General features: G+C 39.9%; 1 protein-coding gene across 1 annotated transcript in view; it reads left to right on the top strand.

Moving 5' to 3' along the window:
- LOC104536410 (putative Polycomb group protein ASXL3) overlaps positions 1–5,836 on the top strand; it is a gene marked incomplete at its 5' end in the record, with an annotated part of 68,606 nt that extends 62,770 nt beyond the window's left edge. The window contains 2 exon segments of the mRNA XM_010179005.1: positions 2,164–5,516; positions 5,518–5,836. Coding sequence (XP_010177307.1) covers positions 2,164–5,516; positions 5,518–5,836 — 3,672 coding nt within the window.
- Between the last annotated feature and the right edge of the window lie 10,588 nt (positions 5,837–16,424).

Here is a 16,424-nt window from a genome sequence, read left to right as displayed (position 1 = left end):
TCCCTGTAGAATTAATTGGAAGCAAAGACCTGGCTGTCAGGGGAAGTATCTAATCTATATGTATATGGATATCTTTGTCAATGGCAAAGCAAAAGGCAAAAAAGATACACCAACTAAGCAAACACTTTTATGTGTATCATTCTGCTATGTGAGAAAGTAAATTACAGTTCAAAGCTTTTTTCTTCTAACAGGGGAATCTATAGATTTAGTTATATATAGGCTCAGTGTTTTGACCCTTTTAATTTTGTACATGATGACATCAGCCAAGTTTTAGATCCAATTTACTGAACTTAAGCCATTGACTTTGCAATACCAGTGCCTGATTATTCAGAAATGCCCTATTCTGCATTTATTTTTAACTGCTGCAATCACTGAACATTGTTAATATGGCCAGGAGGGCAAATAGGCTAACTGTTTTAATCACTAGTGCTGCAGCATATTTCAACTAATTTATTTTTATGAGCAGTGATGCAATTGGAACTTAGCCCATTCTGAGCTTAGTGATATTCTTTCATATTCAGGAGGTCTATATCTAACCTAATAAATTCTAATCATTCTCTAAGCACAAAAGAAAATAGATCACTAGGGAATAAAAAAAGTTTGTGACTATAGTAATAAAAATAATCAAGCACTTAGAGCTTTTGTAGTTCTGGTGATGCAAAATGGAAACAAAAAAAGTTGCTACTGAAACAGAAAGCAAAATGTTTTGAGGTAGTTGTGAGTTTGTGATATTCTTTAAAATATGATCATGTAAATGTTAAAGCCTCACAGTATTAGGCAAAAGTGTTTATTTATAAGCCAAAAATTTAACTGTTGGGGAAAGTGAAGTATTCCAGCCCTCCAGACCAGCACAGAGTTTTATGGTTATATAAATGGTTATATTTTGCAATACCATCTTAATATTGATTTCCACTGATGTCTCATGGAAAATCAGATGCTCTCAGCCTTGCACAGTCTTAAGAACTGAATCTCCCTGAAGCCTCCAACCAGTGAATGAGAGTACTGAAACACTGACAAGCATTTCAAACAATAATTTTGTACAGTCAATTTTAGTATGTTTTTTTTCTGTAACATATTTGGCTCTTGGGTCATCTCACCAACAAACCCTTATCCTTTCTAATGAAAAGAGGAAAAAGAACCCCTGTTCTCCTAAATCATTCTGCTATATGGCTCTCACTTCCCATCAACTACTTTACAACTACTTTTTCTACAAATACTACCTGGTTTTCTTCTCAGTTCCTTTCCGAAGAGAAGTCACAGCATTAACCACTAAGTCCTATTACTGTGGACAGCTAGTAAACATATATTCCTTCTAAGAAATTGAATTATTTTTTTTTAGAGAGGGGGTATTCTGAAAGAGTATATGACTTATAAGGTGGTCTCTGGACTCTTAATCTCTAATCCTGGAAAGAGATGTGCCTAATTAGAAACATACTAATTATCCCAGTGATTTTACATCTTATTATTTTGCTTAAAGTTTTAGATATTTAAAACTTTAATCTTTTGCATTTTTAATATTTGTAGTTTGGAGGATTTAATTTTTGAAATGCAATAGTGTAGGAGGTATCCCAGGAATATACTGAAGCAAGTATCTTAAAATTGTGAGTGAGGAAGGGAAAGGCATATCCTTTGGTGATTCACCTCTTTTATACCACTACTCTAAAGTATTCTGTGGTTTAACATGAAAAACAGGCTCAGTAGAGACACTGCCATGTCCTATCTAAAGGCAAGATTTGTTGTCTGGAATATAAGCGAAAGACAGGCTGTTCCTTAGTCTTAGTCATTGGGTAGTTAATGTTTCACACATTTGCAGCAAGTGCTTTGTCATAGGCTCTTTTCCAGTATCACTACATGAGGCCTGTTGATCTTCTCAGTCAGATACACTTGACAAATTGTATCAGATAAGCAGCATGTTGTCATTCAGTTCAATCTTCCTTCCTGTCAGAAGGATCAACGTGAGTAGGCTAATACAGGTGTCAGTTACTCATGCTGCACTATGATAAAATACTGAAGTGTAAATATGATTAATTTTTAGCATTTTTCTGTCCAGCTGCACTGAACAGTAATTCCCTTCCTTACTTTTTTCTGACCCTTTAAGAGACCGTTGGTGATTTTACTGAGTCGATGATCGCATTAAAGTTATTGGTTTTCTTCTTCCTCTAGATTCAGCTTTCAAAAATTGGACCACCTTTTATCATCAAGAGCCAACCTGTTTCTAAACCAGAACCTCGAGTTTCCCCAAGTACATCGGTCAGCAGTGGGAGAAACACTGGGGCTAGAACTCTTGCAGATATCAAAGCGAGAGCCCAGCAAGCAAGAGCCCAAAGAGAAGCTGCAGCTGCAGCGGCCGTGGCAGCAGCTGCGAGCATAGTCTCTGGAGCAATGGGGACCCCATGCGAAGGTGGGAAGACAAGAACGCTGGCACACATCAAGGAGCAAACAAAGGCCAAGCTATTTGCAAAACATCAAGCCAGAGCTCATCTACTCCAGACTAATAAAGAATCAAAGTCACAGTTCAGCTCAAAGGAAAGCACCTCTTCTCTGGAGATACCAGCTTCTACTGACACAAAGATTGAAGGCTCTACCGGTGTCATTATAGTCAATCCTAACTGCAGGTCCCCTAGCAACAAGTCTGCTCATCACCGCGAGACTACCACTTTATTGCAGCAGTCACTTAACACAGCTACATTACCAGAAACTGCTACTGAGATATCTGTGCACAGTTCTGATGAAAATATATCTATGCCACAATTGTGTGAGAAAATTATTTCATCTACCTCTACTGAAAGTAACAGTGTGCCAGTGCTTTATAATAAAAGTTCAGTCTCTGTGTCTGTTTGCAGCACTGCTATGTCTGGAGCAATTAAAGAACTTTCTTTTGCAAGTTCTATTGATAAATCCTCTGTTTTAATGTCTGTTGACAGCGCAAACACAGCAGTTTCAGCTTGTAACATAAATATGCTGAAAACCATCCAAGGGGCTGATACTCCATGCGTAACCGTTGGACCAAAATGTATTGATAACAGTAATGTACCAGTCTCCATAGACAATACGGTCTTATCAAATGCCATCGATGACAAAAGGTTGCCCATACCAAGTAGCAATGTGAATAACGCAGTCTCCAGTCATTATACCACTGTGCCAGCTTCATCTATTGCAAATAATTTGCCAAATCATCTCTCTGGTAGTTCTGTACTCATTCCCCCAGTGGGGACTACCAACCGGTTTTCTTCTGATAAGATAGCCATAACTGGGTGTAACGAGCAGAGCACCGTCTCCATTCACACTACTGTTAGGTCAGCTTTAAGTTGCAGTGAGGCCCTCGCAGCAGCAGATTCTGTTGCAAGGCCACCCATTTCAATGTTTACTGGTAACATGGTGACAATAAGCTCCTATGATAATGCTACTAAATTAAATGCTGATCTCTTAGAAAAAAGTGCTGGAGCACGAAACCGAATGGATCTCTCTGGTAAATCTCAGCCAGTGAGCTATACACAAACTGCCATGAATAGGTCTATACCTTGCAAAGTCATTGTTGACCACACTACAAATCTGAATTCCAGTCTGTCACTTTCTTCTTCTACTGACAATGCAGAGAGCAGCATTGACCTGCAGTGCAGACCTGTAAGGACAGAAACTGCCTTACAAAGTATAGGCTGTCCTCAGGTGTCTGTCATAAGCAGGCCTGAAGTGGTCTCAAATGAAAGCCTTGAGCACAGCTCCAGCTTTATCACCGTTACAGCAAAGCAAGACAGCAAGAACTTGCAGGCAGGTTGTTCGAGTCTTCGAGAAGTGCCTCTCACTCCTCAAGATAAATTAATTGAGGTGGTTACTCCCAGCCAAGGTTTTGCTGAACAATTAAGAGGTCCTTCAGCATTTAAAAATGAAGCAGATGCTGCCTGTGCCAATCAGTATAACACTAACAATAGAATCTGTTGGCATGATGAAGAGGCAATGAGTACAGACCAGCCAATGGTTGGCCATCTCAACTCTGGTAAGCATAAGGAATACGCAGAGCAAAACTGCTTAAAAAATGTCAAAACAGAACCTTCCAGTTACACGCAAATGTCAGAACTGCAATCCAGGAGTCTTTTGACAAGCATTGCCATTCCTGTTAAATCAGAAACTAATGAGTCTGACAAGTGCTTCAGGATGGACACCGAGGATTTTACAGGACCTGAAATGCCTGCCCAGACAGCAGAAATAGCCACGAGCGCACAGACGCCGCAGACCTCCAAGACATCGATTGCAGACTCCATGGAAGACTCCCTGTCCCTGACAACAGAAACCCTGAAGAGAGTTACCAGTGCCGGGGGCTCTAGCTGTCGCTTGTCGTCAGTGGAGGCCAACAATCCTTTAGTGACACAGTTACTGCAAGGCAATCTGCCTTTAGAGAAAGTGCTGCCGCAGCCCCGATCAGGAGCCAAACTAGAAATTAACAGGCTTCCCTTGCCTTTGCAAACTACCTCAGTATGTAAAACAGCAGTGTCCGAGAGAAATATCGCTGAACATCCTTCCAACTCTCCCAATCCAGATGGTAAAGGATTTACAGCAGGCAGCATAGCCCCGCTACAAATCAGAAAGCGTGAAAACCATCCAAAAAAGAGGATGGCCAGGACTGTAGGGGAACACGCTCAAGTTAAATGTGAGCCTGGGAAGGTGTCAATGGACACAGATGTTAAAGTGGCTCCTTGTGTAATTAGTTCCAGCATGAACCAGCTAGGGCATGGTCAGCCATTTAAGCAGGAGTGGCTGAACAAACATGCCATTCAGAGCCGGATCGCTCACAGTCCGGAGATCAAGCAGCAGAAGAGGCCGTTGCCTTCATGCAGTTTCCAGCAGAGCTTATTTCACATTGATAAAAACGGCAGCTTTCACGCAGAAGCTAGTACCTCACATAGACAGCATTTTTACCAAATGTCCATGACTGCAAGAGGCCCCATTCCTACGGCAGCTTTGTTGCAAACTACTTCAAAAGGCCCACCTGGCTGCAATGCCTTTGCTTTTAGCAGACACCTGGAACAGAAGGGCTTGGGAGATGTGAATATTTCTACAGCAGCTCACCAGCTGAGGCTAGGAAGTGTGTTTTCCCCTAATATTTCAATTAAGGAAGGTGATGACATTGCCAGTGCCTCTCAAACTCTGCAGAGTAAAACATTAGTGCATCCCCCTCCTCCCCCACCGCCCCTGCCACCTCCTCCCCCTCCTCACCCAAATGCAGAAGTCCCCTCTGATCAGAAACAACCGACAGTTACTATGGAAACCACTAAAAGACTTAGTTGGCCTCAGCCAGCAAGCATCTGTAGCAATATAAAGTCTGAACCTATTTCTTTTGAGGAAGGTTTAAGCAGCAGCTGCGAACTGGGCATGAAACAAGCTTCCTATGATCAGAACGAAGTGAAAGAACAGTTAAAAGCATTTGCATTAAAAAATGCAGATTTCTCTTCCTATTTACTTTCTGAGCCACAGAAGCCTTTTACCCAACTTGCTGCTCAGAAAATACAGACGCAGCACCTAGCAGCAGCAGCAGCAGCAGCTTTGTGGAAATTACCCAACGATACACTTTGGTAGCACAAGCTTCAAAAGGGCAGCATCTGCAATTGAGAAATCGATCGGGATTTTAGGAAGTGGCTCAAACACTGCCACGGGCCTGTCTAACCAGAACGCGCAGATCCCGGTTCAGAAATTTACTGACAGTAGCAATGCCGACGAACTGGAACTGAAATGCTCCTGCAGGCTGAAAGCCATGATCGTGTGCAAAGGCTGCGGAGCCTTCTGTCATGATGACTGCATAGGGCCTTCCAAACTGTGTGTAGCTTGTTTGGTTGTACGGTAGGAACTGGATCAAAGATGCAGTATCCCTTGGCAGCGTGGGAGAGCAGGACAAAGGAGTGGAGAAATTGGAACGCTTTAGGCCACTAATGGTTTGCAATTAGTTGATTTATTTTAATTTTTTTAAAATTTTTTTTTTTCTTGAGATGCTTTCAGAATTTAGTTATTCCTGCCTGAGTGCCATTTTCTGGGAAGAAGAGGAAACCTGTAGAAGTAGTTTTTTTTAAAAAAGTCTTGTTACTGAAGCTTTTATGAGCTATCTTGCTGTGTTAAAAAAGGTATTAATGCATGTCATTCGTAGCTTCTATTTATTTGCACAAAGTGCAGCACATTTTTTTTCTCCACTTTCTGAGAGTTGATACAAGCTGTAGGTTAAAGATCAGTGGAAGAATAACTCTGCAAGAAGTGGAGTAACTATGCAGAATGAGTAACACACTGAATAGTGACTGTTTTGAGTGAGGTAACGGCAAGGTGCGGAGCGTTGGCCGTCGTAGCTTCCAAGTCACTTTGCAGTTTTTCTGCTTATAGGATTATTTTCTTCAATTGACTTTCACTTTCCAGGGCTGAAGTATAGTCACTTCACCTAGAAAAAAAAATGAATAAGTATTTAAATGGCTAGAGGAGTTTCCTTACATGTCTGAACTCCAATCTTACTCATCATCTCTTGTTGATTCTTTGCTAAAGATTTGTGTATGTGATGAGTTAATGGGACCAACACTGGAATCACATTGGCTTCAGCAGAAAGTAACTTCTCTACTGGCGATTAGAAACCTGTTTTCTCTTCCTGTTTCCCACTCAAATATTCTTTATTTTTATTTGTCTCTAATCTGTCCACTTGGTTTGTCAGTCCCAAACAAACATATAGATATATATGAGGTATGTAATAGGTTCTGGATGTTCTAGCCTTTCTGTGGCCTAAAAATTACGCATTCTTCTGATGAGTGAATAAGGAAAGATTCTAATCGCATATTGGTTGAATATTAGATATCAGTTGTTTTTTCTCTTACGTGAATTACTCTATTTCAATGACATCTCAGTTCTTAGAATTACTTACAACAGTTTTTTCTTAAAGGAATTCAGACCCTTTACTCTGGCTTTTAGGAATTTGGAAGCAAAAAGGCATTTTTAAAAGGGATACTGCATCTTTAAAGTTATCTTCAGTATTTATCCAGTACTGTATTTACATTTAGGACTATAGCTGCATTCCAGATGCGCTAGCCACCATAACAGCAGAGAAGAAAAACGGTAATTTTTGGGGCCCTATTCACCTAAAAGGAAAATGTTATAAAGGGATAAAGCACATGCAGTTGCTGGGGAGAGGAAAATACCTTGGGGTTTTTTTAACTCCCATTTCAAGAACACAAAATGTGAAGTGCAAGTCATCCATCTGCCAGTATGTGGTTGGGTCTGCCCAAATGTTAGCATCAGAGAGAAATGTTATTTTTACCATTACAGTAGAACCTCACTAATCCAAAGACCTTACAGTCTACTCAAGAAAACTGATTTTCGTTCCACAATTCTCAGAGAGCAATGTGCTAAGATCGTGCGAGATATAATACTGCTTGGATTCCGTGATGCATATACTGTTGCATTCTGAAATATTAATGCGAATGATTGAACCACATTTAGGAAATATAAAGTATGCTACATTTTACACTATGCTTTTTTTATATTACCTTTGTTTGCATACTTAGTCATAAGCTGTAACTGGTCTCCCTGACATGTGTGCATATTAGTGAGGTTCTACTGAATGGAGGAACCACGTTTATTTTCTTGTGGGACCATTTTCACAAATATGATCAATGCCATTTATTGTCTTAAAAGTGAGCTGGAATATCTACGACATGCATTCCTGTCATAGGAAGCTCTATGGTGCACTTTGATGTTCTCTTTTATTGTAATAAGCAACATATCAATATTATTTCTGACACTGTGTGGTACAAAGGCCATTTCTAATTACAACAAATTTGTTGCTGATACAATAATATATTTTTTCTATACAAAAGTGCTCCTTAATATGACATGTGAGTTCAGAAATGGCTTCTCAGCACTTTCAGGTCTTCTGGTAGGGATATAAGCCAGCCAAGCAAAAACCTAAAAGTAACCACATGAAAATTAGCATGCAGTGCTCTGCCAGCTGCTGGCAAAGCAGTGACTGGAAAATACTCATGAGTAAGCATGAGTGTTATCAGTTAATGCATATCAAATTCATATTTGAGGAGCCTTTGTATTGGAATTGTATTGCATTGTATTTATACTTAGTAGAGGTAGGATACTTCTATTTAAGAAAAACAGAACCAACCAGTCTTAGACTTCCGATAACCTGTGTTTGTATAAGCCTGCTGGGAATCCTTATTTCTAGCTCAGGTTTTCCTGTCCACAGCACATAAGTCAATATTTGTTTGTACTTGCATCTTGAAATAATACTTGTATTGACTGACATAATATAGAAATAAATTCCAGCCACAAATAGTTTTACTTTGTTCAAAGGAAAGGAGTGTGACTAAGTGATAGGTAACTCATTCATGTCATACTGTCATTTTTGTATCAGGATTGCAACTTGCATGTGTGAGGTCATGATAAAATGTTGATTAAAATGGCATTAGACTGGATGGTGCTATGTTATATTACGCAACCGACCAAACTCTTCCATAGTGCAGTTCCGCTCCTTGAGCCATTGGAGTTGCACCAGGAATAAATTTGACCAATTAGTTATCAGCAGGCATGAAGTGTTGTTACAGATGATAGTTTTAGGGTATTAAAATATTCAAAAGCAACTGCAGTGATATAGGAGCCTGACTGAATCCTAGTGTGACTGAAAACCTTATGTGGATGCTGGTATCACACAAATGCACGTGGGAGAGTGACCCTTGGTCTCCAGTAAGAACACAATCACATTTAGGGGTTAATTTTGAATCACTTCTTCTTTAGTTTAATAGTCCAGGTTTCGGGCCCAATGTCATCGTGTTCTCTAATGCCCATGCAGTTTGCACCGCGGGGTGTTAATAGTTTATGCACTGAAAAGTGGTGAAAAAATTGCTTAAGAACACACTGCTCTGTGTTTGCGTGTACGTACGTATGTGTCCCAATGTCCAGCATGTATAATTTACCTTTTTTAAATTAAAACCTCCAGAATTATTCCCTCACTCCTACCCCTGGAGCAGCACTTTTGGGTGAGAGGGAGAAACACACTTTTTTTAATCTCCTCCCTCTTTATTGTTTTAATTGCATACTTGTGAGATATGCAGATAGCGTTAGGGCATTTGCAGTGTGTGTGTTTGTGTGTTCCTGTTCTGAACTAATTTTCCAAGCAGAAACTCCCTTTGAAATAATGTTTAACAAAAATAATGAAGAAATGGTGAACTGGATGCTCCCTGTTGGCATTTTATTTATCTGCTGAGGTCTAGTACATGAAATAGCATTTAAAAGACAAAATTAAAGGTTGAGCCATAAAGCGAAAGGTATGTTCTCTGTACTATAGACTTTCTCCTTGAGGGTGGTGCATATTTGTCAGGGTAAGCTACAGGATGTGCAGATGGTTTTTCAGGGCCCTGCAATTCCTTGCACAGTTTCTAAACTGGTGCATATGGTGCTTTATAATGCAATTTCTGAAGTAAAATTACCTTATGCTGCACCCCCTTCCCCTTGTAAACACACGCACAATTTCAGAATCGTTATTGTAGCCTCTGGTTTAGCAGTTTCTCCAAGGTGTGGTGAAGTACCGGGATAAACACTCAAGATGAGCTGAGAAGCGTCACTGAGGGGGATCATTTTAGCTGACACACGCGGACGGCCCTGCTCTGGACACTGAATGACTTCTGCAGTCTCTTGGCAGCAGCGCAGTGGCTCCTCATCTGCGGCACTGCAGAACACTGGGGGGGGAAGCAACAGAATATTCAGTGGGTTTATCATGGACCTGTGTAGCTAAATGTTTCTGAATCTATGAAATCCTGTTGTCTTCGGTCATCATGCTTTGTCACTGTAAAACCAACGAGAAAAAAAAAAAAGCATTTTTTAGTCTAATTTAAGGAGCTGCTTCTTTTATAGCACATAATATTTCGCTTTGTACTATATTTGATAGTTAAAGAATAATTTAGTCCGTAGAATAACTTTGTTGTATTTGTACTGTTCATGAATGTTACAAGAAAAGTGCTTTACTTTGTTGCCATAATTCTCTTGTACTGCTGTAAAATATTTTTTCTGCTTTACAGAAACTTAATTCACATTTTCAGTACAGGGTTTTTTGTGTGTATGTATTTTTTTTTGTCAGTATTCTGAATGTTTACATCTGTTCAACATTAGCCATTCTATGCCTTCCTAGGGCAGTATTACTCCTGCAGTATAACAGCAATGTGAAATCCACTCATACCTAACATGCATGAGAAATACAGGTTTATTGGGGAGATCCCTAACGTGCATAGATACTTTTTTCTATCTGCATTCAGTGAAGTGAATACCCTCCTTCAGTCCTCTACCAAAGAAAACATTATTCCCACAGGACAAGCTCGGAAAGTGGTTCTCTGAATCTTCAGAAGGGGGTGTAGTTGGTTTCAGCGGGATTGCTACAGTTTAATGCTGTTATGCTTTGCTTTGTTACCCCGCCAGATGTGACTGGGTGAAACAAGCATTTTAGCAGTTCTTTTGTTTTGAGACAGTGTTTTGTTTAGAATTCAGGGATCATGCTTTCTTTAATGGTGCTGTTTGTTTTATTTTTTTTAAGAAAACAACATTTTGTTGCCTACAGAAATGACCATTCACAAAACCATAAATTAAATAAAATAATTTGTCTTCATAATGTCTCTCTTCTCCCTTTCCTTTTCCCCTTCCCTGTCCCTTGAAAATAACAACTTGGGCTTCATTATTAAAATATTCTGAAAAAATAATAAAGAGATAAAATAATATTTGTCATTTGTTTATTTATTTTATGTTCAGTGCCTTAGGCAGGAGATCCTGCTTGTGCACATCCATTGTATGTACAGGTTGGTGAAACAGAAATGTGAGAGCAAGAACAGTCCTTTGTAAAGGATTTTTAAATGATGATGTAAGACATAGTCTGAATGACTTCTGATGTAACTCAAGTATTAATCATCTTATACCAGTAAAATAAAAGTAGGTGTTGTATATTCAGTTGTTGTAAGTAGAATAGTTTGTGAATGAAAGTGATTATACCGCTTTGGGTAGTTAATGCCGGCTGTATTTTAGTACTTTGCCGCCATCTGCAACCCTGTCCAGAACACGCTTAACAACTCCATATCCAGGCAGTCACCTCTGTCATTTCCCATCCCCACAGCAGAAGAAATTGAATGTCCATAGTACATAAAAGGCAACCAGTCCATGCTATGTTTCTCAAACCAGTTATCCTTTGCAGCCTGGAAGGCCTTCCTGAAATGGAAAATCAGTAACCATTATAGTAAAAATAAATTTTTAACAACTTTTCAGCATTTTACCCTGCAAAGGGAGCTCTGAGTACTGGTGGTTAGAATGCAAGTGTTAGAGGGTGAGCAACAAATTCTTTTTTCATAGGCCTGCTCAGAAATACCAGAACAACACATCCTCAGCACCGTCTTTTCACTTTTTTTCAGCTAAGCAATGGATGCAAATCAGTTTCTTAAATCCGTGTTGGATTCATTCTCTTTTCTTTTTAAAACCTGTAAAATATTTTTGTGCATTTTTATTCAATCTTAAAAATTAAATATTTGGCTTTTCAGTGCTGTTGGCTAAGGGCCTTATAAGTATCAGTAAGTTAAGCCTTGTGATTTCTTTTGAGCCTGTGTGCTCTCCTGAAGGCAGGCCAGCCTGGCCATGGCCATGCAGCCAGCAGATGGCATCAGGAGAAAACGCTGCTGTGGTCTCCTCTTCTTCAATTTTCCTGTTCCTTGGCAAAAGCACATAGTGTGGAGGAAACCAATCACAAATACACAGGGTTTCTGGGTTTGTCTTTCTTCAGCATGGAGCTTTACTTGTGAAAACAAGCCCTCCTTCCCCCCCAGCCCTGGAACTTGGCTTTCAATATAAATTATGCCCTGCAGCTCACATCATCCTTCCTGCATTTGGCAACTTTGGCAACCTCTGAAAGCACTGCCTGAGTTGTGCAGTCTATGGAAGTGAAGTACTGATACGCTGGAAAAAATTCATCCCCAGGCCACAGTCAGGGCATTTTTTTTTTCCTGCTGTTTCCTTTGCCGCTCGTGGATGAAGAGAGACAGCAACACAGCTCTTTGTATTAAGGCGCTTCACAAATAAATATAAAAAGGTATTATCACTGCATGGTGTGCAGAGGGTGTGCTGCTGTCAAGCCTGGCCTTTGTCAGATTGCATAGCTTGCAGTTGAAGGACCACCAAATAGCAGTACCTTTGTGCACCACCATCTTGGAGACAGGTTTCCATGACTAGGAAGGAGAACCAGGCACTAATATCTGCTTGTGGAGAGAGAGTCATTATTAGTTTGTCTGATTTTTATGGAAAATGAGCTAGACGTACATATAAAGCAGCAATTTTTTGAGATAATTCAGACATCTGGACACTGGTACTCCACAAATGCATAGCAGACACTGATGCGAGGACTTTGTGACATCTCATTTAAATGACAGTTGTTTACTTTAAGTACTAAAAGTTCACGCACCCAGCCTGCGAGGTGCCTGCTGACTGCCCAGCAGTGAGGAAGGCACCAGCTCTTTCACATATCCATGGGGGAAAAATACCTGGATTGTACTTTTTGGAAGTTGATGACACCTTTTATAAATGTGAAGATACAGATTGCCTTTCTAAAGCCCTTCTGTTCTGTGTCCTTTGTCTTGGTCTCAGAGTCCTCAGAGTCTTATCTCCGTGTCTTTCTAAAAAAAGATGAGAGTTTTCTTCCAGTATCGCTGAGCATCCTCATGCATGTGCCACCAGGGCAGAGTACAGCTTAAGACCGCAGATAGAAAAAGCACATCTAAAAATAAGCTGAAGATATTGAATAATTGACTTCTATTAATAAGAGATCTTCTATGTTGAGTAAATAAATTACTGCTGATACTAATATAAAGAAGGAGACACTCTTTTCTTTTAGAAAATATTTGGCCTTGCTGTAAGTGCTCTTATTTGCTTCTGATTCTTTCCCAGCTGCTCAGATCCATCCTACAAATCACTTTTTCACACCCCCTGCTTGTGAACTCTCAGCCCAGCATCCATCATGCAGAATCTCTGCTACTCGTGTGTGCATTTCTGGCTTGTAAAGGAACAAGTTTGGGCGATGGTGGAGATATTTGTACACAGTGCCTCACCCTTCTCTCATGTAATTATGCATTATACAGCATGGTATGTAGTCTCTGGGGAAAAGAATAAAATTAGCTGTGAAAATGCAATAACCCTAACAGAGGTTTCTTGACTTTCTTTAGGTTATTGAGTGGAAAAGTCCAAGCCTCAGACTTTTTAAAGAGTGTGGGCAGGAGCTGACCCATAGTAGCCAGAATAGACCATGGTCCTGGTTTCCCTCCAGAAATAAGCATTACAGTTCAACAAGTCCAAATAAATGTCCTCAGAGTACTAGGAAAGCACAGCCAGCACAGGTAGTCTGTGACTGGAAAGACACATGGGAAAGGAAAGAGTCAGCATAAGACCAGGGAAAATGGTAGCTGTGGGTTTGGAACAAGTGACCCTGCCAATTGTTTTAAAATTTTATTATCTATATAGAATTGCAAATATTAAGAAAAGCTTTTGTAGCTCTACATTTGGGAGACAAATTTAAATATTTAAGAAAAAACAGATCCACAGCTGGTTGATAGTATGAACTACAGAGCATGATGGCTAGGCACTTAAAAATGGCTGTTTGATGGTATTTTACAGTATTTCTGGTTAGGAAATGTAAAAGTTACTGTTTGCTCAGCTTTTTTCAAATTAAGGGTCTTTGTTTTGGTTTCCTAAAATAGGAATTTCAGAGCCTTACTTTAGTTTCCTGATTCTAGAAGTCCTTGCTTGCATTGCCAGGCAAATCCTTGTGTTCTTCACTATGTAAGACAGTTCAAAAAGTGTTCTAGAAATACATTTAGTGTCACCTGTTTCTGTTAAGTGTTTCATGCTGCCTACAACAGGATTAATCTGGGTGGGGAAAATACACTTTTGTCTTTTAGATTCCTTTAAAAACAGTGAAAATAGCCAGATGGTTCAAGAGACATTATGTAGAGTATTACTGGACGTGAGAAACAGACCTTCTCCATTCTGCATCTTCTAAGTTTTCAGAGCAATAATATCAAGATCTTTATGAAGTGTGTAGGTGACAGTAAAGAGGAATGATATGTACACTAGTGCCAATGATACTTGAATATTTAATAAAAAGGGATTTATAGATACTTGGGCAGAAAATGAAATAATGCTTTGGAGGAATAGAAAGAAATGTGTGAGTCACCAGGGATTCTTCTCTCTGGCATCTGATGATTGTGACATGATTAAAAAAACCCCAAGCAATATTATATTTAAGGACTACCAAAGGACAGTAAGGCATTAGGAAAGAGGGCTATGAAGTATGCTTAAATCAGGATTAAATATTAGGTTATTTCCAGAGCTGTAAAAAGAAGGCTGATTTTATTCATATATTATAGAATCTGAAAAGTAGGATTGCCAAAAATCTGTAGGCCAGCTTGTCCCTGCTGTCCCCAGTAGGCTCAGTCTGCTGCGGAGGGTGATGTGTCTCACCCACGCTGCAGGGCCTCCAGTCACAGCTTTTTTCAGTGCTTCACTGTTCTTGCAATTAGAGAGCTTATCCTAACGTTTAACCCAAATCTTCCTTGCCACTGTTTAAGCCCATTCAGTCTTATCTCCACTTCACAGACACTGAAAATAACTTTTTCCTTTCCTTTTTCCAGCAGTCTATTAGATATTTAGGCAGTTCATTTGTCTCTCTTGGTTTTCCATTGTTTAAGCTAGACAATCCTAATATTCAGCCTTTCTTTATAGGTCATGTTTTCCAGCCTCTTATCGTTTTCATTGATCTGCTGTGGACTCTCTCCAGTTTGTTCAAATCCTTTTTGCTGTTTCATTCTGAGAGTGAATTTGTTATCTCGACTGAGGCCAAGCAGAGAGGTAGGACTGGTTTTTATGCCTTAGAGGCTGCATTTCTTCTACTGTGTCCAAAAACACTGTTTGGTTTGTCCCTGGTCAGTTTGACTCAGGCTCAGGCTGATCCCAGTAACCCCTGCATCTTTCCCAGTAAAACTGCTTCTAGCTGCTGCTTCTCCATCTTTTGAACAGTTTATTATTTCTAAGTGTAGAATATTCTTCTTAACAGTGCTTAGTGCTATCTTAAGCTTTTAAATCATAACTTGAATGTGTCCAGATCATCCTAAATTCCAATCTTACCTGTCAACAAGTTAACTATTTCCCAGGTAGGTATCACCTGCAAGTTCAGAAGTAGGACCACAGTAATTACCACAGGGTAATTCCTGATGAAGAGCCCTCAGTAGGCCATCGAGCCTGGCCTGCTGCTCAGAACTCACTGTCCCATAACCCATCTCCTTAACTAAAATGCCAGAGGGAGCTGGAGCCATGCCAGAACTGACTCTGCTGTGGTTACTGCTACCAGGGTGTGAGAATGGTTTTCCACCCACTTTTGACTTAGTGGGTAACAGTTTTGTCTGTTACCATATTTTTCCGGTTTATTTATGAAAATGCCATGAAAGTAGTGCTAAAAGCTTTACTGAAATTGAGATGTGACGTCTGCTCCTCGGTCCACGGTGCCTGTTGCTCTGTCATGGAAGGAAGACAGGCTGGGCTGACCCAGCTTTTTCTTGACAAATTCACATTGACCATAGCTGGTTTACTTTTTGCCTCTGGGGATGCTTATAAACCATTAACTGCTGTTAACATTTTTCCAGAGAGTGAAATGAAGCTGATGATACGAATTCCCTTCACTCCTCCTCTTTTGAAATCTGGGTGGTTATTTATCTGACTGGTCCTCCCCAGTCTTCCTTGCATCACTCGTTTTCAGGAGTTCCAGAAGATAACTCCTGCTGGCCTGTGACTAAGTCAGCCACCCCTTCAAGTGCTATCCAATGATGTCCATTTTGCCCACGTCATTTTTGAACATATAGGTGACACAAGTGCTCTCTAAGCTGTTCAAGGCCAAGATAGTACCCTTTTGTTTCTGGTACCAATTATGTCAATTACCTGATTATATATTTTAGGGATGGCTTTCCCTCTCCATTAAGGAGCTGACCAGTTGGCACCTTGCTGTTCCTGTTACTGCTGATGTATTTCAAAAGTGATTTTTAAAATTGTTTTTAATGTCCTTTGTGCTTGGCCTTTCTGATTTCACCCTTGCACGCTTGTACTATAGGTTACCACTTCCTGTGTACTATGTTTCCTCAAGGAAAGAAGTGCTCGTGAAGAGGAAGTGTTATTAAAAGTTGTCCTCTTGCTCTAGTTATCCCTTCCCTGCGGTAAAATTGACTTGCTTCTTCAAAACTTTGGTTGAATTGAAAAAGAAACACAAGAAAACTCTCTGGTCAATCAAACCCATAAAGTAATTTAAAACTAAATTTTAAAATGCCTACCAACCATTATTAAGAATTTCTGAAAATCAAAAGATCAAATGGATTTCAAGATCTCCAAGATAC

This window comes from Mesitornis unicolor, unplaced genomic scaffold (genome assembly GCF_000695765.1).
Source record: "Mesitornis unicolor isolate BGI_N332 unplaced genomic scaffold, ASM69576v1 scaffold7672, whole genome shotgun sequence".
NCBI lineage: Eukaryota > Metazoa > Chordata > Aves > Mesitornithiformes > Mesitornithidae > Mesitornis > Mesitornis unicolor.
Note: the sequence above shows the minus strand (reverse complement) of the source record. Positions and strands in the feature narration are given on the sequence as shown.